General features: G+C 33.1%; 1 protein-coding gene across 1 annotated transcript; it reads left to right on the forward strand.

Annotated features, from left to right (window-relative positions):
* The first annotated feature begins 22,187 nt into the window (after positions 1-22,187).
* LOC132033530 (homeobox-leucine zipper protein HAT22-like) lies at positions 22,188-24,230 on the forward strand. The gene is made up of 3 exons (XM_059423526.1): positions 22,188-22,673; positions 22,766-22,845; positions 23,691-24,230. The coding sequence occupies exons 1-3, from the start codon at positions 22,230-22,232 to the stop codon at positions 23,980-23,982; spliced, it is 816 nt and encodes a 271-aa protein (XP_059279509.1). The 5' UTR covers positions 22,188-22,229; the 3' UTR covers positions 23,983-24,230.
* The last annotated feature ends 925 nt before the right edge of the window (positions 24,231-25,155 follow it).

Consider the following 25,155-nt stretch of genomic DNA (forward strand, 5'->3'; position numbering starts at 1 on the left):
TATAGGAAGTCCAAGGTTTGACGACAACCACTAACACCAATTAAAACTGTATATTCCTTCTTGTAAAGACCAGCAAACACACCAGCACCTAGGTTTATATTTTGTAATATTGACTGTTTCTATCCAATTTGCTGCTTTTATATTCTGCTTCCGTTTGACCATAAATTTTGGAAGTGATTTTTAAAAATATATTTTCAAATATCTATTTGACCATAGAATTTTGAGAGATTTTGAAAACTAAATGTTCAAATTTCAAAATCAGTTCCAAACTTATTTTTGGTCCAAGATATAATCATTGTTTTTTTTTTTTAACATTTAAAACTTGCCCAAATTTTTTTACTACCATTGTTTTCTTTTATTGCATCTTTGTAAATAATTGTAATTTCACGAATGGTAGTAGCTAGTAATTTTGTTATTAGCAGTTGTTATTAAAATATCATGTCATGATTTTAGGATTATGTGAAACATATTTTGAAAAATTAAGGCCAAGTACATTTTCAAAATTTGAAAAACGTCACCCAAATCAGGTTTTTCAATTTTTTTTTTTGGGAATATATGGCCAAACGCTAGCTCAGATGGCATGTACTATGATCCAAACCATTACAATTGAGGTCTTATAAGATAATCGTACTGGTGTCAAGCCCTTTTCAACGTTCTGAGGTTTACGATTTGGATTAATGAACTAGTTTTGTCTCCCTAACTTAAAAAGTTCTGATTATGACCAGTCGAAAACAAATCCTCAAGCTACAACTCGTACTAAATGTAATGTAATGTTTTGACTACCTAAGCTTACGGTCTAATGGCATTTGGTGAAGTTTCACGCAGAACAACAACGAATAGGTGTGATTTAATTTTTACGGATTTTCTTTGTCATTCCATTTCTTGATCCTCTATGTAATTAAAAAAAAAAAAAAAAAGCTTTATACAAAAATGAAAATTATCAAGATTGTCCATGTTAAGATAGAATGAATTCATTTTACTATTTAAAAATGTTACAGTATATTGATATTAGAGATAACACTTAGATATTAAGAAGGATGTAATCCTTGTCTAAGTTCATCTTTTTGCACATAACTCCTCTTCAGCTCTTCTCCCGAAAAAACAACACCACTTTTATTCCTAAAGTATAGCAATTCAATAGAAAACCTGAACCAGCCTAAAACAAATGAGAAATTCAACTCACAAATAGGACCCAACTCATTGTATTAAAAGCCATTCACTAAATTACAAGGAAATAACAATAGAAATTATATAGAAGAACTGATAAGAAGGAGGTGAGAATTAAAGTGATACTGAGGAGGATAAGGAAATCAGATACAGAGCAGAGATGAGAGAGAGAACACTAAACATCACAATAAGCATAAAACTACTTTGTCTAAACCATCGTCCTTTTAACCAATTTGCTAATTGGGTCTGAATCACAAATAAAAGTCTCCAATAATTTACTCGGCCCAATAATACCAGTAAATCAGTTTGTAGGGGCCAGTTTCTAGCCTATTGGCCCTTAGGGAATCAGCCTGGTTCACAACATGACCCGAACAGAATTCATAGAAGTCCGTCATACAGGCCAGCAAAGTGAACATCTTCGGCCTATAAGACTTTATGCTGAATTAGGAAGGAACACTTCACATAAATATGTAGTGCTCTAGATCACTCGTTTATTACAAAAGAAACACTTAAAAGTATATCAAATCAAACAACAATAGTTAATACTCCAATATATACAGTATAGTGTATTATACGGTATATAAAAGCTTTCAAGTTGATAAATTAACAGATCGAACTTTGTATGGCTCGAGAGATATAGTGTTACAAGCAAACGCTATAGGCATGCTTTAATTTGTAGTTTATAACTATAATATATTGCTAATCATGTAATGACATGACTTCAAATTGAGGCCATTCTTTTAATATCTTAATATCCGAAGGTATTAACATATTGAAGTGTTTGATTAAAATTGAGGCCGTTATTTTTATTCAGGAAACATCCAGCTTCCAATCGAACTCGGGTGTCTGGGTGGATTTTTATTTAAAAAAACAACAAAAAACTGTATAATGGAGGGAGGAGACTATACCTTACTCCCTATACACATATCATGTTAAAGATCTTTGAATTAATTGTTTTGGAAGAAATTGGTGAATGTTGTAGACTCTGATGCTTCTTAGCTTCTATTTATGTTTACTTTGAAGAAGAGAAGATACAAAGCCATGATAAAATTTACAATAAGATAGGAGAGTGTGCATCTAGTATGATAAGCTAAACGGGGCCTCATATCTTCAGAAGTAAATCAAGTAATTGCACAATTTTCCCTTCAAATGGATTGGTCTTTCATTTTTTTTTTCCCTGCAAATGGGCTGGTCTTTAATTTTTGCCGTTCAAAACTTATGGCTAGGTCCTAATGCGGTGTAAGTTCTTTAACTACGTACAGTAACATGATATATATATGATACATAACTTACGCTCAGTACAAGTTCAATTTTGAAGGACAAAAATTAAAAACCAGCCCATTTGAAGGGCAAAATTTAAATACCAACACAAAATAGGAGCAAAAGTGCGAAAGACCCTAAGTAAATTGCACATTGGCCTAAGGCATTTGGGTTAGAAAAGAAATTTTCTATAAATGACTTCTTTTCTCTCAAATGAGTTATCCTATACTCACTTCAATAATAATATTTTCTGTAAATTATTTTATCTCTCGTTTCAATTCATGTCCCTCTACTTATGTTAATTAAATATGTTAAGATCAAAGTGGGAATGCAGGATTATTTTTGTTTTCCTCTTCAAAATTATGCAATAATTCTATTTCAATTTTAACACTTCAAAGAAAAAAAAAATCAACCATGCTCAATTTTAAAATCACCATTATATTAACTTTTGTCCATAAAAATTCTTATTAGTCATATCTAGTCACCCTCAGTTTTACGCAATCCAATATAGAAAATTGCACGTTTTTAATAGCTTTATCCTTTTTTTCTTTCTTTTTCTGTTTTGGGATATATTTGACATATATTATGGATATTATGACGTACTAATTCGGGGTAGATGTGAACCGAATAAGAACATTGGTAAAGCAATTAACTAAGAGGTTGACAAGACTTACCGAAAATACTATCAACCAAAGAATATTATTACATCACAAATATTTGGTCTTCTAATAAGAATCCAAAGTGTGGTATAGTTGGGTTATATTTACGTATATTATTCATTCTTCAACTTATCGACAAGATCATGAATTGATTCCCTTCTAGAAGGAAAGATAAGTAGTTACGTTTTGAAGCCATCAAATTAATTCTCCATGTATAGATAACATATGCTTATACAAAAATGAATATTCTTGTTACTGTTAGATTTTATGAGATTGGTCTAAATCCATCGGCTATGCCCTAATATTATTCTTTTGGGAAGCAACATTCCTTAATATTTAATTAACTGTTTGCCATTGTTCAACAAATTAAAGTGATCTACGCCATCATTTAAATGGAATGTCGCATCAATGTTTATCTTTTATACTTTACGTGCAGATTCTTTTGTCTACAGTAATAGTGGTTGTGCTCATCTGGAACAAAAATTAAATTCAGTTTTGTATACTGGAAATGAATATATACAATTAAATCAATGGAATATCTGAAGCTTACAGTATGTTGGTTTTAGCAGCCTTTTTAATTTGTCTTATAAGTACCAAAAGAAAACTCCAAATCGGATGAAATATTTTTAAAACTTTTTCTTTAAATACAATTACAAGTACATCCACCATAACGGGGATTAGTAATCTGAAAAATAAAACAAGCCTACTACAAGGAGTTAAAATACTGATATAATTGTTTTTACCATTATTTTTACATATATAGGTTATATCCAATATTTTTTACCTCGGGGAAATTCGCAGTAAAGTTTCTTATGCTGCACGCATGATTGGAAAGATGCATGTATTTAAAACTTGTATCCGTTGACTCCCACGCATAAAAGCATAATTTCTGATTCCAAAATTAACAACGACAAAAATATCGTGACTAGGAAGTCCACTTATTATCGTAAGAAAGGTCACTCTGTCTGGAAAATAATGAGTGATTCCTCATTCCCCAGAACAATGCGAAAATAACATTTACTAATTAATCTTATGAAGAAAGAAGTTTATCAAATTACAGGAGTAACCAATTATTATTTGAATTAATATAGTAAACGAATCGCCAACATTATACGACATGCATGTAACCGTTCTTCTTCAAGTATATATGGATTATTCTCACTGTTTTGAGTAATTAATTTATCCTTTCTTTTTTCATGCATGTATAGTATGGAGTAAGGGACATATCAATTTGAAGAGCCATGGCCCTGCGGTAGCAAATCCATTTGCGATCTAGCTTCCTTGCTTACTCCTCATATTGAGACCATTCTTGTTAAATGGTTTAAATCTAGCAGACTGGGTGAAAATTAATATGGAATTATGGATGGTAGTCGCAAAGGGGGTAATCAAATAGGGGCTGGAGAAATCGTGAGAAATTCGTATGGAAGCTTGAATATGGCCTTTACTAGCAATATTGGAGCAGGCACCAATAATTTAGCTGAAGCCAAAGCTGCATATATGGGGGCTCCTCGAATTTTATCCTAGAATGTGATTCTCAATTAATTTTTAATATGATAAAAGGAAAAGTCAATTTGGCGTGGAATCTACACAACATCATTATGGATATTAGAATGATTCTCTCAAGTACTGTTTTGGAGATTCAACATTGCAATAGAGAATCAAATCAAGTTGCGGATGCCTTGGCCAAATATGGGATAAACAATGCTGAAATCAAGATTTTCTATTCGAAGGAGCTTCCTATATCTGCGATCGGGCCATATATTCTAGACAAAACTCAGCTGCCCTCCATAAGACACAGACATCGCAAGAATAAATTTATTTGAAAGCTGACTTTTTGCTATATTTTTCTCAATATATGGGTCGTGAATTACCCCTGTATTGTCCCCTGATGTAGGCTCGATGGCAGAGGTTTTTTGGCCTAGTCCCCCTCTGTCTCTATTTTGTATATTTTTATTAATCAATAAAAAGGTGGCGCCACTTACGGCGTGAATTATATATAAAAAATAAATAAAAATTGAAGAGCCATACTTAAAGCATGTGGCGATACTCAAAGTTGCTTTAATTCTTTCAAATCTCTTCAATTTGTTTGTAGTACATTTAACAAAAGAAAGCCATGTTGTGTAACCAGCAGCCCATATGGAGTCGATGTTTCATCCCACTATTCCGGCTCAAAAAATTTGTAGTTATGGAGCTAGGCCCCTTGTGGACTTCCTGTTGTCCAAAACCCTAAATATAGTTCCAAATATATCTATTTTTTTAATAACGATGATGTTTAGACCAACTCGGTACACCATCTCGACTACTTTACAGGTACCTGCAACCTCTCATCAGTATAATATCATGTAATTTTGTCCACTACTACTTAGGCAAATGAGAAGAAATTATTTAAATTAGGGCGGAGCTATAACATTAGGTAAGGTTTAAACTATTCCAAAAAGAGATTTTCCTTTAGATCTTGTATTTATAATTTTATATTACAAAATTCATTAAACAGATAAATATTTAATTGTAAATCTAGTAATTAAAACTGGATATGGTTCGATGGAAAATTCAAAATCCATAAACTTCTTCTGGTTCCGCCTTTGATTACTAAATCACCAAGTATTTAGCATTCTTTCTTGCTCAAAGTTAGTGTAATTATAATCTTAAATTTGGCATATGATTACACTTCATATAGGAGTAATTATTAACTTGGCTCAACAGGAGAATTGAGGAAGACAATCCAAGTGGGGTATTAATTAACCATGGTGTTTTGCTTTTTGTGAAAGTCGGTGAGCTGCTGATATATATGCTCTTGCAAATAATGAAGTTAAAGAAGCGAATGTAAAATCAGATTCATGTTGCTGAGGGAATCATTTTTTTGTCCAAAGGGAACTTATTCCGTCCTTTCTTATTATTTTTTCGGTGTTGACATATTCAACATGTCCATTATTATATCATGAGAATAACACCACCCAAGTTTTCTTATTCATTTTCTAATCTAAGGGCATATATGCCTCCTCTGCTGATAGCCAATTTGTAACTAAATGGGGATGACAGTTGTCTATTCTTGGTATTCTTATGATTTTATCATTCCATATATATAAATAAAAAAATAAAAAAAAATAAAAAAATATATTCTCATGGAATTCTAAATACGGTGCAAGCTCTAAAATATTTGTGAAAGCATTTCGAAATGGATTGACCATAACTTGTTTAAGATCAGAACAGATAATATAGTATATTAAAATAATTGCAACTTGTCAACGTGTTTACAAGCCCTTAAAAGAATATTTGGAATACTTCTTGTGGTTACAATTTACAAACAGTATAAAATAATATACTCATTCTGTCCAAAGATATTTGTCAATTGTATATGTTGAAGCCAAAAATTGTCAACATTTACTTTATCAAGCTCTTCAAATGCAAGATAAAACGTTGGTTGATTTTGATGACAATTTCTTCAGAGAAAGTTATTAGGAAAAAATAATTGAGAAGTTTTTTAATGATCTATAGGCAACTCTAATGACTTTTGTTAAAAAACAATAGTTTAGTAATGATACTTAAATAGATGTTCAAACAACCTAACTGACAATTTCTACCAAGTCCGTTTGAATGGAAGAAAAAGTAATGGATAATTACCTTTTTGTATACTATGTGTGTATATATATAAATCAATGTATATATTTTAGCTAGCGTCCGTTATTAATTTCAACCGACAGACTAAAAATAAAGAAAAGCCCGATAATAAACCCTCCTGCAGACTAGTGGTAAGTGATTTTTGCGGATCTTTTTGAAAGATAGTTTAATAGCAAAGTAGAGATCGAATGCACATTATCCTCCGTTTTGTAAAAATGCTTATTCCTGCTTATAAAACTTCCCTCGTTTTAGCAATAATTGAAAAAAAGCGCGAAAGGGCCTAAAATATCCTTATTTGGTACAAAAATGTCCTCGGTTTACCTATCAGGCTAAAAATGCCCTCGCCGTCAACCTTTTGGAAGTCCGGAACCAAAATGACCCCAAAACCATTTGAACCAAAATACCCCAACAAAAAAAAAAAAAAAAAAAAGGTTACAAAATTACCTTTAACGCAGCAAATTTACAACGTTAAAGGACTTAGCCATAACAGCGGGGTTAAGTCCTTTAAGGCAGTAATTTACTGCGTTAAAGGGGTCCCCGCCACCCCCCCTCCCTTTTTTTTTTGGGTTAACTCCTCTTTCTTTATACTTTTTAATGTACTTTAGCCATAGATTAATCATGCTTCGGGACTCCGAAACTTCAATATTTTGTATAGAACCCTACTTATTTTTGTGCGATTAATAAGGTAGGCTCAATAAGCAAAACTTCGGATTGTCATTTTAGTAGTTGAAAAGTGCTAGAACTCCATTTTTGTTTGAGGACTTGGTGTCATTAGCTTTAAGTTCTTTATGTTTTAGGGTTTAGATTTAAGCGTGCTATTTTTTAGTCAAAATTGGAGCATTCATACCAATCTCAAAATAATTAAATTGCATCATTCATAACAATATGAAAATACTTAAACTTGTTCATTAATAACAAATCGAAAGTAGTAAAAATACAATCATCAAAGAAAGAAAAAACTTAAAATACATTCATTAATTCATGCCCTTGAGTTGATCTTCCGCCACCACTGCAAGATATGCCACCACCACTAGATCTGCCACCACCACGAAAGTTTCCTCCACCACGAGAGGTATTTCTACCGCGAGATGTATTTTGACCACCATGCTGTAAGGGACACTTGCGCTTATCATGACTAACATAATTGCAAAATGAGCATTTCGGGTGTATCTCCCTGGTGCAACATCCATTTCATTAGTAATACGGGAGTATGCTTTCTTTTTGAATTTGCGAATAAATGCTTTATTTGCAACCATGGAAATGGATCCTGTGGCCAATACCTCTCACTACCAAGTGGGAAAAACCTTCCAAAGATACGTTTTTGCATAATTTTCAACTGTATATTCCTCAGCCATGTACGTGGAGGCGTTCTTTTCCATTGTGAGAAAACACTTGAAGGCATGAGAACATGGCACGTGATATAATTGCCACTTGCCACATGTTCATGTTCTTGGAATCTCACAAATTGTGTGGACGTTAGCTCCTTTACCTTGGTGCACACTTGTTGTAAGTTCAAATATGCGCTCTGCATAGTTGTACTCCATCCGATCGTGTTGCTGAGCCTTAAATTTGTGATACTTGAACACTTGTGACGGTTTTGGCATCCATCTTAGACCGTCTACCGCAAGTCCTTTAGCCTCTTTTGATCTAGTGACGCACCGCTCCACAACCTGCTTAAAAGTCATTCTCACTATTGCGGTGACGGGTAGTCCCCGTGCAAATTTCAACAAGCCATTGAATGACTCAGAGCTGTTTGTTGTCAGCATCCCCCATCGCCTACCTTCATCCCGACGTAGTGTCCTTTTCTCTTTATCAATTGTATTCAACTAGTGAAAGGCTTCCTCATCCGCTAGCCGAATAATCTCTATCTGCAGGTGAAACTTCTTCTCCGGATGCTCTGTTGCAGCCGCCCACATCCAATTGCAAAGTGCTGGGCTTCGATATGCCTTTTCGAATTTTGCCTTCAAATGGCTTAAACAATATCAATGGTAGTCAAAGGGCAGCTGCCACCCTTGCAAATTAAATATATTGTTCAATATGCCAGCATTTCTGTCTGATATAACACATATGCCCACACGATCCTTAATAACATGTTGCCTCAAGTAGTTCAAAAACAGACCCCACGTATTAATGCTCTCATTAGCTGCAATTGCAAAAGCTAGAGTGAATATAGCTCCATTTGCATACATTCCAACTGTAATTAGCAGCTTTATGTCGTATACCCCATACACATGTGTTCCATCTATTGATATTACTGGCCGGCAATGAGCAAAACCATCAATCCATAGTTCGAATGCCCAAAACACGAACTCAAAACTATTACCAGGCACACCAGGCTTCGATTTGAGCTTCCATTCAACAATAGTACCAGGATGGAAGTGTTGTAGAGCCGCCATGTATCTCGGCAACTTCTTGAAAAAGCCCTCCCAATTGCCGTAGACTATCTCATGTGCACGCCTACGCCCAAGATACGCCTTCCGCCTACTAACGGTTTTGCGATATACTTTCAGGATGGCTGTAATACAATCTTTAATAAGGTAACTAGATAAGTTGAAATATCAACATATAGCAACGAGGAACATCGTATTAACATCAAAATTAAAATAAACTTAGGCGAAGGGGATACCTTGGGCTTTTTACAATGTCGCTAACTAACACAGCAGCAATCATATTGGTATCTAAATTTCAATGATCATCTGAGAGGTCACCCATATCACAAATGTGCCTTGTGTAGAACTTTGAAATAGTCCACATCTTTTCAGCAGTCTCTTTACCACGGAGCATCCATTGGCAACCTTGATTGTTTCGCTTACAGACCAATCACCAAAGTTTTTGAGTGGAATCGTCAACTTTGAACCCCCTCATCCCCTAGATGTAATAGATCTTAACAGCCCTTTGCAATAATTTTTTCGAGTTGAAAATCATGCCTTTTTCAATATGAACCTTCTGTTTTACAAGGTCCACTGACTCTTTCCACAAACTTCGCCGAATATGATCATCATCCCTAGTAAAAACAAAGGCATCTGGGCGATCTTGAAGATGATCAGGATAGGGGCTCTTATCAGAATGCCACTGAGCCGGGGTCGACTCTTGCTGTTGAAATTGGCTTTGCGGCAAAGGCGCTTGCTGGTCAAATGGGTGTTGTGAATTCAGTTCTTCCTGGTGTGCCAAACTATTCATCATGTCTTGCAACAGCTCTACTTGATATTGAGGATTAATTCCAACCTCAACCTCATCCTCACTTTCTTGATCTTCACTTTCCTCCGTATTAGGTATTTCCTCATTGTCACTCGATGATGTCACTATATAATTAGAATAATCCAGACCGTTCGTAGCAGGTCTTTGCCTATAATTTGGTGCAATGACCACATTCTCCCTACATAAGAAACTAGAGTATTTTAACTACTATACATCAAATAATACTATTGATGTTAATAAAATAGACGTACCGATAGTAATCAACTGCACCGAAACTTGAGCAAGGATCATCGTTTAGAATAGGTGTATAACCCCTAAAAAATATAATCAACATCATTAGTAGCATTCAAGTAATAAACATATGCTAAGATAATAATGAATATTTACCACTGCCCATCAAATTCCTGACTTAAACTTTCCAGGGGCATTTGACTCTTCAAAATGCCTTCATAAGTGATCATGTCAGGGTAATTGTGTTCATGGGTAAGTTCCGCTTCGCAACCCAGCTTGTTTCCGGATAGCCTTGCCCGACGAGGTCTATTTCGGAGCTTCTATGGTGAGTCAGCCATGACTTCAAGTCGATTAATGGGGACCTTCTCTACGTACATTTCAAGGACATTTAAAGTTATGCATTCCCTATAATCGTAAGGCGCCTTCAAATAATCCGTCAAAGAAACATCGTCTTAAATGTACCACTATCCATAACCAGTTACACCTTGCGGCGTAAATGATATTGGATATCTTCCAGTTATATTTAAATCAAAATCACTCCTACTAACTTGTAGTCTATTATACAAGGCTTGGAGTAGTTTTGAGAATTTTAAGTTAAGTGGAAACTTAACATGGTATTTTAGGGGAGAGTCATAACGCAAATTATTTTCCTCGAATATAATTTCTCCATCCCAGAATAAAGAAACCCTAATTTTTGGAACATCTTTCATTTGTTGACTAATTTAGAGTACAAAATGTAAAAGTTGAATGAAACTTAGAATTTGTATAAAAAATTGGGTAAAACTTAGAAGCTGTGTTTTCCTTTCATACAAAATTCGTATTAATAAGGTTGAATGCATTTGAATATTCAACAAATGCACGCATGCAATTAGTGTGTCTTGCAGTGTTACGTCAAGTCAAATTAAGTATGGAGTGTTGCATAACACATGAATTTACTGCGTTATGTCAGTTTAGTGCAGTTTGGACAGATATAGCGCGAATAACGCGAAGAATTATGCGTTATTCGACATACATAACGATAAATTTACGCGCTATATCTATGTGTTGTGTTGTCAACCTCAGTTGTCATACAGAAACACCTCATAATTCGAATCCAAAATTTGCGTTTCATGCTAGCAAGTGTTATATAACGTAATTGACGAATAACTACCAACCACACAAAATTGAGTTACTATGTTATTTTTTAACCAATTTGGAGATATTAGTCGTATTACAACGTTCTCTTCAGGTGACATATTTGACGCAATAGGTAGGACCCGGGAATTAGGTGAAGATTTTGAATACTCAAATAACCCGAACGAGTGTCACAACCAACGTTACAACAACATGATGACAGATGAGTGGAATTGGCATGTTAGGGAGGCTGCAACACTGGAACAAAACTTGAGAATGCCCAAAAAGACGTGCTATGTCAATGCCTTATGGCACTCCACAAGAGTTGAATTTTGCTCTTAATCGTTTTTGCGAAGAGAATAATCGGATGAAAACACGTTGCCTCAGGGTATAATATGGTCAACATAGTTACGTCAGATTCAGATCCAAGTGGGATTCGGACTGTGAGATGTCCGATGACGATGATTCCCCATGATATTATTAATAGCTGTACTGTATTAAATAAAGTTGGTGGAGTCATAGTCATGATCCCACAACCTATTGAGTTTGATACCTATATAAAGAGCCTTTTGCTACTTAGTATCTACTTAAAATTCAATAGCGGATAGTAGAAACATAGATTGGTCGGTATTTTTTCCACAGGATTCGAATAGCAGTGGTGACGACAACTCAAATCAAAGCAACTATTCTGGTGGTCGCGTGCGAGACGATTTCAAGCCCTACCTTTTAATAGAGCGTAATGACAATATTCGCGAGCTGAAATATTCAGATCCACGTGAATATTATTGTGGTTTACGTCCCGAATGGCCAATATCGGTACGCTGAATCACAACGTCTTGTTCGTGACGTGAAAAATCTCAACGCTCAAATCTCAACAAGGTACTCAATAACCATGCCTTGAATAGGTCCAGAAAATTGCGAGGCTGCTGTAGAAAGGATTAGAAAAGAAAACAACAGAATATTAACAAGACGTTGCAGACTTTACAATGCTAAAGTTAGCCGAAGAACAAGCATCATCAATAAGTAGAGAATTATAATCTACAGAAAAAGAGATGTCTTAAGAAACCCAAAATATTGTTCTGAGGACGATATTGAGGACTTCTATTTTGATGATGAATAAGAATATTGTAATTTTAGTTTTATGTTTAATTTATGATGATGTTGTTAATTTGAAGAATATTAGTATGTTTAGTTTTGCATCAACTCAAGGGCATGAATTGATGAATGTATTTTAAGTTTTTTTTCTTTCTTTGATGATTGTATTTTTACTACTTTCGGTTTGTTATTAATGAACAAGTTTAAGTATTTTCATATTGTTATAACTTAAATCTAATGACACCAAGTCTTCAAACAAAAATGGAGTTCGAGCACTTTTCAACCACTAAAATGGCAATTCGAAGTTTAGCTTATCCTTGATGTATTGAGCCTGCCTTATTAATCGCACAAAAATAAGTATAAAATATTGAAGTTTCGGAGTCCCGAAGCATGATTAATCTATGACTAAAGTACGTTAAAAAGTGTAAAGAAAGAGGAGTTAACCAAAAGAACCAAAAAAGGGACCCCTTAACGCAGTAAATTACTGCGTTAAAGGACTTAACTCCGCTGTTACAGTTAAATCTTTTAATGCAGTAAATTACTACGTTAAAGGTAGTTTTGTAACCTTTTTTTTTGTTGGGGTATTTTGGTTCAAATGGTCTTTCTTAGGGTCATTTTGGTTCCGGACCCACCTTTTGGCTCATTAATGTCCTTATTTCTAATGGCACTATTTAACAATATAATTAAAAAATTCATTTATTACGTGAGGATTCGATTGGCTAATTTTAAAATAAATATAATTAATTAAAATCCCAACCCAAAAACTGAATCCACATAAAACCCATAACCGCCCCGCCTAATTGCCCCATTAAACTAAAATGAATTGCCAATAATCTTCACTGTTCTTCATCTTCCTCATACCGTTCATCGTCATCATCACCAATTTATTGAATTAATCTCATCAAATCGGCAAATTCCAAGAATAAAAAAAAAGTACAAAGAAACATATAATTGAAAAAAGCATAGCAATGAAACTCATAACAAAAAAATTAGACTAGAACAACGATGCCGATTCTTGAAAACTTCACTCCGCTGATGCATCGCAAAATCATCAGTGCTATAGCAGCAAATTGGGTGAATTTGTGAATTTGGGGGTAAAATCAATTGGGTGATACTTTTTTCAATTTGGTAGCATGAATAACCATAGAATTGAAGCTTAGAACCTGAGAAAAAAAGCTGAATAATTCCATAAAAGCCATTAATGAAGCTTGAAGCTTCACGTTAGAAGAAGACCTAAGTTATTACTATTATATATAAGAGGGAATGACAAGATTTGGTCATCCTCACAGGGTTAGTTCTATAATTTTGAGTTTTTATGTAAAGCTGGCACACATCTTCACTCACTTTCTTAGGGCATTCACACTTAGCCAATAGTTAAATCTCATTAATCGTCGTGTCTTTAATTTAATAGAAAGCCAACTTTTTTTAGAAAATGGAGAGAGAAAGACATTGAAAATCGAATTTAACAAAAATAAGGTCGATTTTAATCCCTCCAACATAGTTTTAGTAATTAGTACTCCCTCTTTCTCAAATTATCTGTCATGATTTCTAAAAATGGTCATTTTAATATTTGTTATTTTAAAAGTTAAGGATAAAATTAGTTACGTATTTTTCTCCATTTCGCCCTCATTAGTAATTGTTCTTGAAGATTACAAAACACTTTGATACAATAAAGGAAATGAAAAGACAAGAAAATAACAAGGAAAGAAAGGGATAACTAGATTGACACAAAATAAGACATAATTCAGCAACCAAAGCTCTAGATTAGCTAAGACCACTAAAAAAAAAAAAAAAGTAATTTGCAGAGGTTGAAAGTTGCAATTCCCAGAAGTTTTAGCCTACGCTAGTTGCTAGAGGAGGCTAAAACCTCTGCAAATTGCAACTTTCAACCTCCACAAATTACCCATTTTTTGTGGTCCAAAATTGCATACACCTAAGCACCTAATCTCTTAGAATGACCTCAAGGGACTCATAATCCCAAGCAACCAATCCTCTCAACAAGTTCTCAATCAAAGGCGTACACAAGCTCTTTACTCTCAATGAGTTTAATAACATTAATATTCATAAAAGTCTAAGTCTATGGAAATGTTTAAGTCTTCTACTTATACTAGAGAAATAAGGTAGACAAACTATCTATTACAATTATACCCCAAATGAAGTAAGGACTTTGTTTGGTTGGTCTTCCTTGAAAATGAAACTTGAAAAAGGCTTGCATTTAAGTATTAGCCTCCTTGGATGCATAGCCATCTTCATCACTCTTCCCCATTCCGTCCTCCCATGCAATATTCCACACTTGCGATCCTTTGTATGGCGCTAATGCATGCTCACGAGTGCCTATCTTCATGTACAACCCTTGTGATGTATGGAGCCCCCTGACTTGACTCCACATAGATGACCTAGCGGCTACTGGGATTGCATCATACCTCAATTATGGATATACAAGACATATATATAGTATATAGTAAATATCTAATAAAGAGGGATTAATCTTAAAACATAAATAAGGGTAAAATATTTGAAACTCCTCTTAATCAATATTTTCTTAAGGAGCGTGTAAAAGAAAAACACAATAGATGATTTGAGATGGATATAATATAGTAGTAACTTTTTGTGGTTGGTAAAATTTATACAACTTTGGTACAACATTTAAAAATCTTTTACTTTATATATATGTGCTTGAATTATTATTTAATAATATCCTTATAAGGTTGTTAAGTTAATTTAGGTAAAGACACTAAACTAAAATTGTATAAACATTTTCTTATTATGCTTCTTTGATTAAAATTATTATTTTTACTTTTTGAGTTCCTCCTGCAACTAGTTTTAAAAGAAGAGGAATTGGATCTTTGACATGGTGGTGGTAGAGTTTTTCCAAACGGATCGGGTCAAAATATGGGTTATGGGTGAATTTTTTTATTTTTTTTTTAAATTTGGGAAGTGTTTAAATTTGGGCCAATCAGATTACGTCACGTCATAAATAATTATTTTATTGTTTTATTTTAAGGAGACCGTTAGAAATGGGGCATTTATGAGCCAAAAGGTTGACGGCAAAGACATTTTTTAGCTCGATAGGTATACGGAGGACTTTTTTTATACCAAATCCGATAGTTCAAAGGCATTTTGAGCCCTTAAAAAAAAAAAAATCACCCCTCAAACAATGGACAGAAAATTTAGGTAGGTTTGCATAGAGATGGAGGGGGTAAAAAAGGTTGGGGAAAAGCCAAACAAGAAGCACTAAAATGCACTAAGATTGGTCGGGTTGAAGCCTTAAATTCCGGAAGCACATCTGAAACCTTATCTCCAACATCATCCCTTCAACCCCTTAAATTCCCCCAAATCAAAACAAAAATACACCATCATTGCCATCATCAACGTTCAATACTAATCATACCCTTTTATCCTTTCAACTAGAATCAAACCGCCCATCATGCCAAATCATTTGTGGGGTCCTACTTTCTTGCTCTTGTAATCTTGTCTGCTGATCCCACTTGTTTGCCACGTGTCTCTTGATTTTTTTTAAATACCTGTACAATTAAGACTGCTTAAAAGAACAACGGGTGTATAATTACGTTTGGTACGTGAGATAAGAATACTAATTGCGGGATAAAATTTGAGATTAATTTTATTCATGTTTAATTTGGGGTGTTAGCCAATCCTAAACTATCACTATAATGGTGGAATTAGTTATCTCATATAGAAGGTGAAATAATTAGCTAATCTCATGAAATATCCAACTCCATAGGACATTCTGCGAGATCCCACTATCGTGCCAAACGACTCCTTAAGAGAATATGATTAAATTGCGCAGGCGAATAATAGAGAGAGTGGTCCAATTTATTAAGTGGCGGTAAATAGAGCAGGAGAATACTCAAGTCTGTTTATATGTCGTCTTTTTCTTATATATATAATTTTAAAAAAAAAAAAAAAAAAAACGTGAAGTGAGCTGTTGATTTCATTTTTAATTGGATCATCAAGTGATTAGCATGTTAAGTTTTCTGTTGCTTGGTAGCAGTCGATATTTTGTGTACTTTGGAATGCTGACTATCGCTGCTCAATTCATAATTCATATATTTCCTTTTATATTTTTTAGAAAGTCAGCATAAAAATAGTGAAGACCCCTCAATAATAAAGAAGAATGATTTTGAGTTGAAGTACTTAAAGAGCGGATTTTTTTAAACCGCCAAGATGATAAAATAAAAAGAGACTATTTGCTGACTAGTTTTTGGCAACATTTTCTTTAAAAATACCACTACATTCACTAATTTTTTGAAGCAATATATAAGTATAGCATAATATAAATATGAAAGTGTTTTGAGTGGAATTAGTCGAGGCATGCATATTCGAATCATGATCGTTAAAAAAAAGTTTAGCACATTTACCTTTAGTGATGATTGTATGCGGGAATAAATATCCAAAGGTATTCTCGTACCGAGGAACACGAGGTCCGAGGATGTCGGGTCTCAAAACATTGGGAGTAAGCAGGCTCGGAAGACTCAAAGCGCATACTAGAAGTTTCCGCAGTTGCAATAGTCTCAAACGAATCTATACAACTGCCTCTTACTCCCAATAACTCCCATCACATCAGTCGTCGTAGAGCAGCTGTCCCGTGCGCGAGAGTCCAGTTGCGTCAACTCGTTGCGTCACCTAGGGTGATAACATACCAAGGGTTTGGCTATACAGTCAAACTTCTATAATTGTTATTTGTTATAAAAGCATTCGACTATAATGGCCTGATTTTTTCCGGAACCGATTCTTTATGTCATATTTTACTTCTCTATAACAGCATTCTGCCTATAACAGCAATGGCATTCATTATAGCGGTACACTCTTTGTAAAATTACCACTCTATAACAGTCACACTCAAATATTGTGTAATAATATTTTGTAAGAAATATATTATCTATAAAATAAAATATTAAAATATTTATGATAATCATTATTAATGTCATGTACATAGTAAATTTCTAGTACGAATATCTAAAAATCTTGAATTATACTATTAAGATCTTAGACAGCCTTCAAAGGAAAGCTATTGAATTCCCTTTTACTGAAAGTTTGAACAAAAATCTTCATCAGTTCAAACGTTATATTATTACTAAGAGACTGGAATTTATGAAACAATCTACAATTTTAGAATTCTTAAATCAAACTTAAAAATTTAAATCTTCAATTAATATTAAATGCATATGTTCATTAGATTTTAATTCTTTATCGGTATGGTATAACTAGTTATGGATTTCTTAGTAATTTATTAGTCTTTTCAATTTGTCATTAATGAAATATGAACATCAATTGGGATTTTAAGATTAACAAGTATTTTTGGTTTCGTTTATACTAGCATAAAAAGTTTTTTTTTTTTTTTTTAAAAAAGCTGCGTACTTTTGTTTATAACAGCTAAATGAAATCTAAACATCAAATGCCAATATACATACATAGCAGCACCTCACTATGACAGCCATGAAATTTTCGAACAAACGCTGCCATTATAGAGAGGTTTGACTATATAAATAAAGCTTAGGAGAGAAGAAAGGGGATCTCACTTTTGTATCCAAGTTCTCACTTTTTGTATTATTGTTTGGCCAAGAAATATACTTACTCTCTGAGATCTGATCATTATTGTGATTTTCTTGCTTTCCATCTATATTATTAACTTAGATAAATATTATTGCTTGTATCCCTCATAAGAAAAGCAACCAAACCCCGAACTCATTCGAGAGAGTCTACAGATTGAATACAACTTACTTGTCTTTAAACCCATAAAAATAAATTTCTAACTTCGTTTTTTGGTAGCTAACGATTTTACTAAAAAACAATGATGTTGTAAAAATTGGGAGGAATATCAAGTGTCTGAGATTATAAGTGACGTACAAACTTTTGCAAGTGTACATAAAGAATCTCACATTTATACTTCAAGGAATTGGTGGTTCCTCTAATATTTACTTGAATAACCTCACCTCTTGAACTAAAGTTTGGGGGTAATTTAGGTCCAAGATCCATTTTTTATAAAGTGATAAATTTGGAGAAAATTATATAAAGTACCTAAAATTATAATTGATGTACAAATGTTTCCAGGTGAAACTATAATTGATGACAAACTTTATGTATTGGTGTGAGAAAATACGTTATCATTACAACAACTATAATAATATACTGATTTATTCTCACAAGTGGGGTCTGAAGAGAAGAAGAGAGTGTACGCAGATCTTATCTTACCTTATGGAGATAGAAAAGTTATTTTTGAAAAACCATCAGCTCGAATAACACATAACAAGGCTGAAAAAATATCAGTGGCTTAACGATAATTTTGCTTTCATGCTAAAGTTATCGTTGTCTCAGATTAAAAGCAAACTTATATATTTTAGATGAAGATTGTGGAAGCCTTGCTAATCCTGGTTAGATTACGTTTAGTTGTTAGTACATTTTATCTCAACTTTATCATTGAGCAAGTGGGATTATAGCAAGATTAGTTAATATAATCACAATCACTCCTGGTCATCGTTTTGGACAAGTGAGAGAAACTTATAAAGGTGTAATTACAATGTTGATTTCGTCTAATTAGTGCGTCAATTAAAGTCATTGTCCATATTTCTATCCACGCAAGGAAACTTGTCAACGAAGGCTTGTATAAAATTTGATCATAATCTTGTCATTTGATTATGCATCTAATCAAACTTTTTTGTAGCATAATGACCTAATCCTCCAATTTTCATCTATTTTTTGTATCTTTACAATCATATTCTTGGAAGATTACTGTAACTTTCAAGATTAAAGTGTATCAAATAATTAAATGGTTAGAACCACATTTAACGTCATTATCACTAGGTTAATCGATTGGACATAATTAAATGGTCGGCGGATTATCTTATCCCTTTATTTTCTTCTACTAGAAAGCAATTTAAAAAAAAAAAAAGAAGAAGAAGAAGAAGAAGAAGAAGAAGAAGAAGATGATGATGATCTCACTGTAATCATATCTCTCATCAATTCCATTACATTTTTGCTGTTGAGAATTAAATGAATTTCTCAAGACTATGACTAACTCACTGTTAAATAAATAAAGAAAAAAACAAGAGCAATTAATCAGGTAGAAATACTATTATTATACATGAATATTCTTATTGGAGAATTGATGATATAGATTCACACTCGTGTCTGCGAGTAAAAAGCTTATATGATTACTCAATTTTGTTTTGTATTTCAAAAGTCACTCAACTTTATTGGCCTCTATAGCCATTCAACTTTATTTTGTCTTTCAGTCACTCACTTTATGTAATTGGCCTCCATAGTCACTCAACTTTGGGTTATAATTTATTTTGTGTTTCTTGGCTCACTTGTTTAAATTGATAGAATTTTATATTCTTCGAATGATTTTTTTTTAATTATTTATGCTTTGCAATATTACTTGAGATATATTGTTTAAGTTTATTCTTTTTATATATTAATGATGAATAATATTCTAAACTTTATTATTATATGCACTAATTATGATGAATTGGATCCTAAATAAACAAATTTAATTATTGATTTTAATTTTTAAGACTTTTTTAAAAAAAATTATAACTGCAACGTCATTAAATATTTACCGAAAATTATATTTCCAGCTAAAATGACTATGGAGGTCAATTACCCAAAGTTGAGTGACTATGGAGGCCAATTACCCAAAGTTGAGTGACTTTTGGAAGACAAAACAAAGTTGAGTGACTATAGAGGTCATTACCCAAAGTTGAGTGGCTTTTGAAAGACAAAACAAAGTTGAGTGATGATAATGGCTAATTACCAAAAGTTGAGTGATCATATAAGTTTTTAACTCTCATGTCCACTCAACATATGCAGATTTTGATATGCTATATATACTCTTTGTTGGAAATAAAACGTTTTTGTGGGACTTGTCTAATTAAAATTTTATTATCTCTTGCTTTTAAGGGCAAAGGTGAGTCAAAAAAGTGAGCGGACGGTTTTTTGAGCAAAATAAATAGATGAAAGGTATAGACCTTCTGAGATAGTCCACGAACATTTTTGGCCCTTTTCCATTTATAAAATCAATGTATATATTAATTAGTTAAGACAGCAAGAAATGTTGCCGACATGTTAAAGCAGCCATTCACTAATTCTCTCTTCCTTTTTATTATTTTGAAGTTTCTTTCAACATGCATCTTTTCCTTTCTGATCCCCTTTTCATTTTCTGATTTGAGAAGATGTTAATAGAACCAATTTTTGTAGTCCGCTACTATAGCATTTGAACTTATGGTCTGGTTCCCAATAACAAATGTGAAAAAATGAGACATAATTCTGATTAATTAACCATGAAACCTTAGTGATAATAAATTAAAGCTAATTATAGGCTTATAGCGCCGATGATTAATTATATATTTCTTCAGTACTCTAATAATTAAGAGTGTGTGTGTTGGGGAGAGGGAGAGATGGTTATGGACCAGAGAGGATGATATAGTTATAGGAATGAAACTGCATAAAAGAATGATAGCAACCTCTTAAAATGCAAAACCACTGCCATATATAACTGTAATAAGAGTTGAATTGAATGGTCAAATAACTAATTGACAACTTTTGCAATTAAAAGCAACATATTGTTTGGCTTCATGCGAGAATTATTAACAACTCTATCTTACAGAATCCACTAATTCTCATTTTTCTATTTCTATTTCATCTAAGAAGTTTTATCTTGGGTAAATAAAACGACAAATATTTTGAGATAAGTATTTTTAGTAAGGACGACAAATATTTCGAGATAGAGAGAGTAATAATTAAAAAGGGAAACTTGAGGAATGAGATATAAAAACGAATCTAGCTCCAATAGTTTAGATGCGTTAAGAAATTCAATAAATATGTACGCATTAAATTTAAAATCATATTTTTAATACTTAAAGTCGTTGTTATAAAATTCAGAAACCAAATTATTGAAATCCTGACTCAAGCTATGTGGCCCAGCTCAGAGGCGGATCCAGGATTTAAATTTTATGGGTTCAATCTTTTAAGATTTAGCTTGAATCCATTAGGTTTTAAAAGTTATGGGTTCATGCCTACTATTTATTACAATTTTACTAATTTTTTTACACACAAATTTATACTCCGCATCGAAAGTTAGGGGCTCAATTTAACCTCCATATAGAATGCTACATCCGCCACTGGCCCAGCTCATTTCACTTTGTATGCAAATGCTTATAGGTGATCATTGTGTATGGGATAGTGTTAGTACTAAATGACCTGAAAAATTACATATTTTAGTTGAACACAAAAGCTTGTCCTTTAACGAAATATATAACAATTTAGATTAGAATTGAATGTGTACGCCTAAAGTTTGCAACGCGTAAACCATAAACAAGATAACTATGTTTTCTTTCAAACCGTCCCCAGAGAGACTAAAACCAAAATAAATTAGTGTTTCTTTTTCTAGGGGACGAAAAAGAAGAAGAGAGGGATATAATATACTACAAATTAAAAAGTGACAAACCATTCCATTCCCTCGTGTTCTTTGCTTCATCCACTTTCAAAATTATTCCACGTATCATTTACGTATGTCAGCTATTGTACACATTACTATAATGTATATGCTTTGTTGGTCATATACATAAAATATTACTATTGTGTGTGTGAATAGAGTGCTAATCTTGGTCAACCTAAGATAAGAGAGAGAGAAAGTGATTATAAAGAGACAACGGTTTATATTGGTGTCCCTTGCTCAATCTAGATTGGTGTCCCTTGCTTTAATTAGAAATTAATTAATTAATCAGCTTTTCCACACACACCTTTCCAAAAGAAATCCGATTCTTTTTATTTTTCTTTTTTCTTTCTATAAACCTCTAAACCTTCCTTATATATTACCAATACTACCTTGTAGAAGTTAATTCTCATTTCACTCCAAGTCCCTCAAAAATGATATGCAATACAAGGCTGAGTCTAAGCTTAGCATCATCTACTGCTCCTCATGATGCACCTTCTCATCAAAATTACAACAATAGAGAATCAACCCATGATGATCATCATCAAGAATTAGATACTATTAATCCCATCCCTTCTTTAAATCTTTGCTTATCAACTTCAGCAGAGTTCACAAATTGTAACATGAACCCTCAAGTTAATTCGTCGGTTTCTTCGTTTTCTAACACAAGTGTCAAAAGAGAAAGAGATCCTAGCCTTGAAGAAGAAGTACAATTGGAGACCAATAAAGTTAAAATAATTTCTCCAAAGGCATTAGTTGATGATCAAGATCATGATGAAGATGTTCATGAGTATGGTACGAGGAAGAAACTTAGACTCAGTAAGGAACAATCTGATGTTTTAGAAGATAGCTTCAAAGAGCACACTACTCTTAATTCTGTAAGTTATCTTTAACCTTATGTTTATTTTTTTCTAATTTTCTTGTTCATGAATGTTTCAAATATTCTAAGATGACTTAAATCAATTTTTAGAAGCAAAAGCGAGATCTAGCGAGACGATTAAGCTTACGTCCTCGACAAGTGGAAGTATGGTTTCAGAATCGAAGAGCCAGGTAATACAATTATAATTATTAATTAATACCACCACCCAATAGTGTACGTAGAATTTTGCAAAAAAATATTGGTTTTCTATAATTGGATCGAGGGTCTATCATAAACAACCTCTCTACCTCACAAAGAGGTAGAGTTAAGGTCTGCATACACCTCATTTTTTCCAGACCCCACTTATAGAATTACACTCGGTATGCTATTATTGTTGTTGTTGTTATAATTGGACTAGCATATATGAGTTTGGATCTCAGATTTTAGAGGCTGGTTTTTGATATTTTTCTTCCTGTGCCAATTGCTTTTGGGTTGTATTTGCTTATTTTATATATACACATTAGTTTTTTACAGAAATTATCGTTCCAATTTATATGATTTTTCGCTTATCGATAGTTAATTTCATGACTAATTTTCAAATCTGGATTGATTTAGGTCAGCTCAATATTTTAAGATTAACATTTAAATACTCAAAAACTACACGAAAAGTACTATAAGATGTGATTCTTCACATATCAGCCTGATGAAGAAACATCTTTTAAAATATTGCTCAAAGTTCACGCTGTTTAAATCTCTCAAAAGCGAAAAGTATCACATACGATGATATAAGATGACATTCTTGTACTAAGATGTCTCCGCTACCGCTACAACCCAGATTTTTATCCTTTTTTTTCACTTTTTCTTGATATTCTTTTTTGAAAAGAAAAAAAAAAATGTGAAAATTCGTATTCCCATTTCTCCATATAAATAAACACATTTGCACTCTTTGCGCATCTCAACATTAGAATCTTTCTTTCAATCTTAATTAATTATGACAACTTTATCTTTCTTTAATTTTTCCTTTTTTGGATAACAGGACCAAGCTGAAACAAACAGAAGTAGACTGTGAAATACTTCGAAAATGTTACGAAGACTTAAAAGACGAGAACAGAAGGCTAAATAAAGAACTAGAAGAGCTGAAATCTATGAAAATGTCAGCACCCTTTCGTGTACAGTTATCGGCAGCAACCCTTAGTATGTGCCCTTCGTGTGAGAGAACTTATGGTGGTGCTGGCGATAATTCCACCAAAATCTCTTTCTCAATGGGAGATCAAAAGCCTCAGTTTTATGGCTCCTTCACAAATCCGTCAGCTGCTTTGCTAAGCTAGCTAAAAGGGTCTTACTTAACATGAAGTGTACTTAGCTAATATGTTTGTGGATTAATTAATTAGTCAAGTATAATATCGTTAGATCCAATATGTGTAAAGTGATCGAGCAACATGTATGTCTGTAGTTACGTATGTTTCTTCTATCCAGTATTTTGAGTTTTAAGGCCCTTTTAGAGACTTTGTACAATGTACATATGTATATTCTTTAAATGTAGTATATGTGGAAAATAAAAGTTCCTTTTCTATAACTTAGGCTCTATTCGAACTACTGCATTAATTTTTGACTTTTTGTTATAAAAAATTTACTAGCTAAACCAAGAATGATCAGTTTTAGTGGCTATTATCTTATGTGTAGGTTTTGGATCATGGTTGTTTTCAGAATGAAGTTATTTGTTAACCCTATTTGTACTAAACTTGATAGAATACTACATTAATTAGCACAAACCCACGAAGTTAATTTTCTGAAATTCAATACAAAATTAGAATTAGATGAAATTGAAAAGTTAACAATTAAACAACATGAAGATGAAAAAGAAGCTCAATTTGTTTAATTTCTTCGATCATGAATGGAAGACTCTAACGCCGATGGTCCTTTGGCATGCTCTATGCCATAGAATATTGAGCTGCTCAAATTGCTAAGTTCATCCCAAAAATAAATGGCCTTTCAAATTTGATAAATTAGGTGTTAATATGTGTGATTATCTTAAAGAGAATACACTTTATGTTCTTAATTGTAGAATTACACAGCCAGAAAGAGGGAAGGATATTGTATTACTTTGATGATATAATTCTATACAGCATGTGTTACTTATACACGCGAGAATGGTAGAGTTACATCTACAACTAAGGGCGTCCATGGTTCGGTTTGAATCGGTTATCCTCTAAAAGATGACCAAATCAACTTAGTCGGTTTTTCAAATATTAAAATCAATTAAGTCGGTTTTTCATTGCTTCGGCTCTTGTCAGTTTTGTTGGGTTTTCGGTTTTTTGTTGGTTCTTATTTAAATATATGATAATATATGTCCAGCCACATATTAAATTGACTATTTTCTACATTAACACTACCAAATCAATTCCTCCTATTTGAGAAAAGAAAGAAATATACACCTAATCAAGTTATCTATGTACTTTCTCCAAAAATTTGTATGCGTCATCTAAGAATTTAGCTATTTT

The sequence above is a fragment of the Lycium ferocissimum genome, chromosome 10 (genome assembly GCF_029784015.1).
Source record: "Lycium ferocissimum isolate CSIRO_LF1 chromosome 10, AGI_CSIRO_Lferr_CH_V1, whole genome shotgun sequence".
Lineage (NCBI taxonomy): Eukaryota > Viridiplantae > Streptophyta > Magnoliopsida > Solanales > Solanaceae > Lycium > Lycium ferocissimum.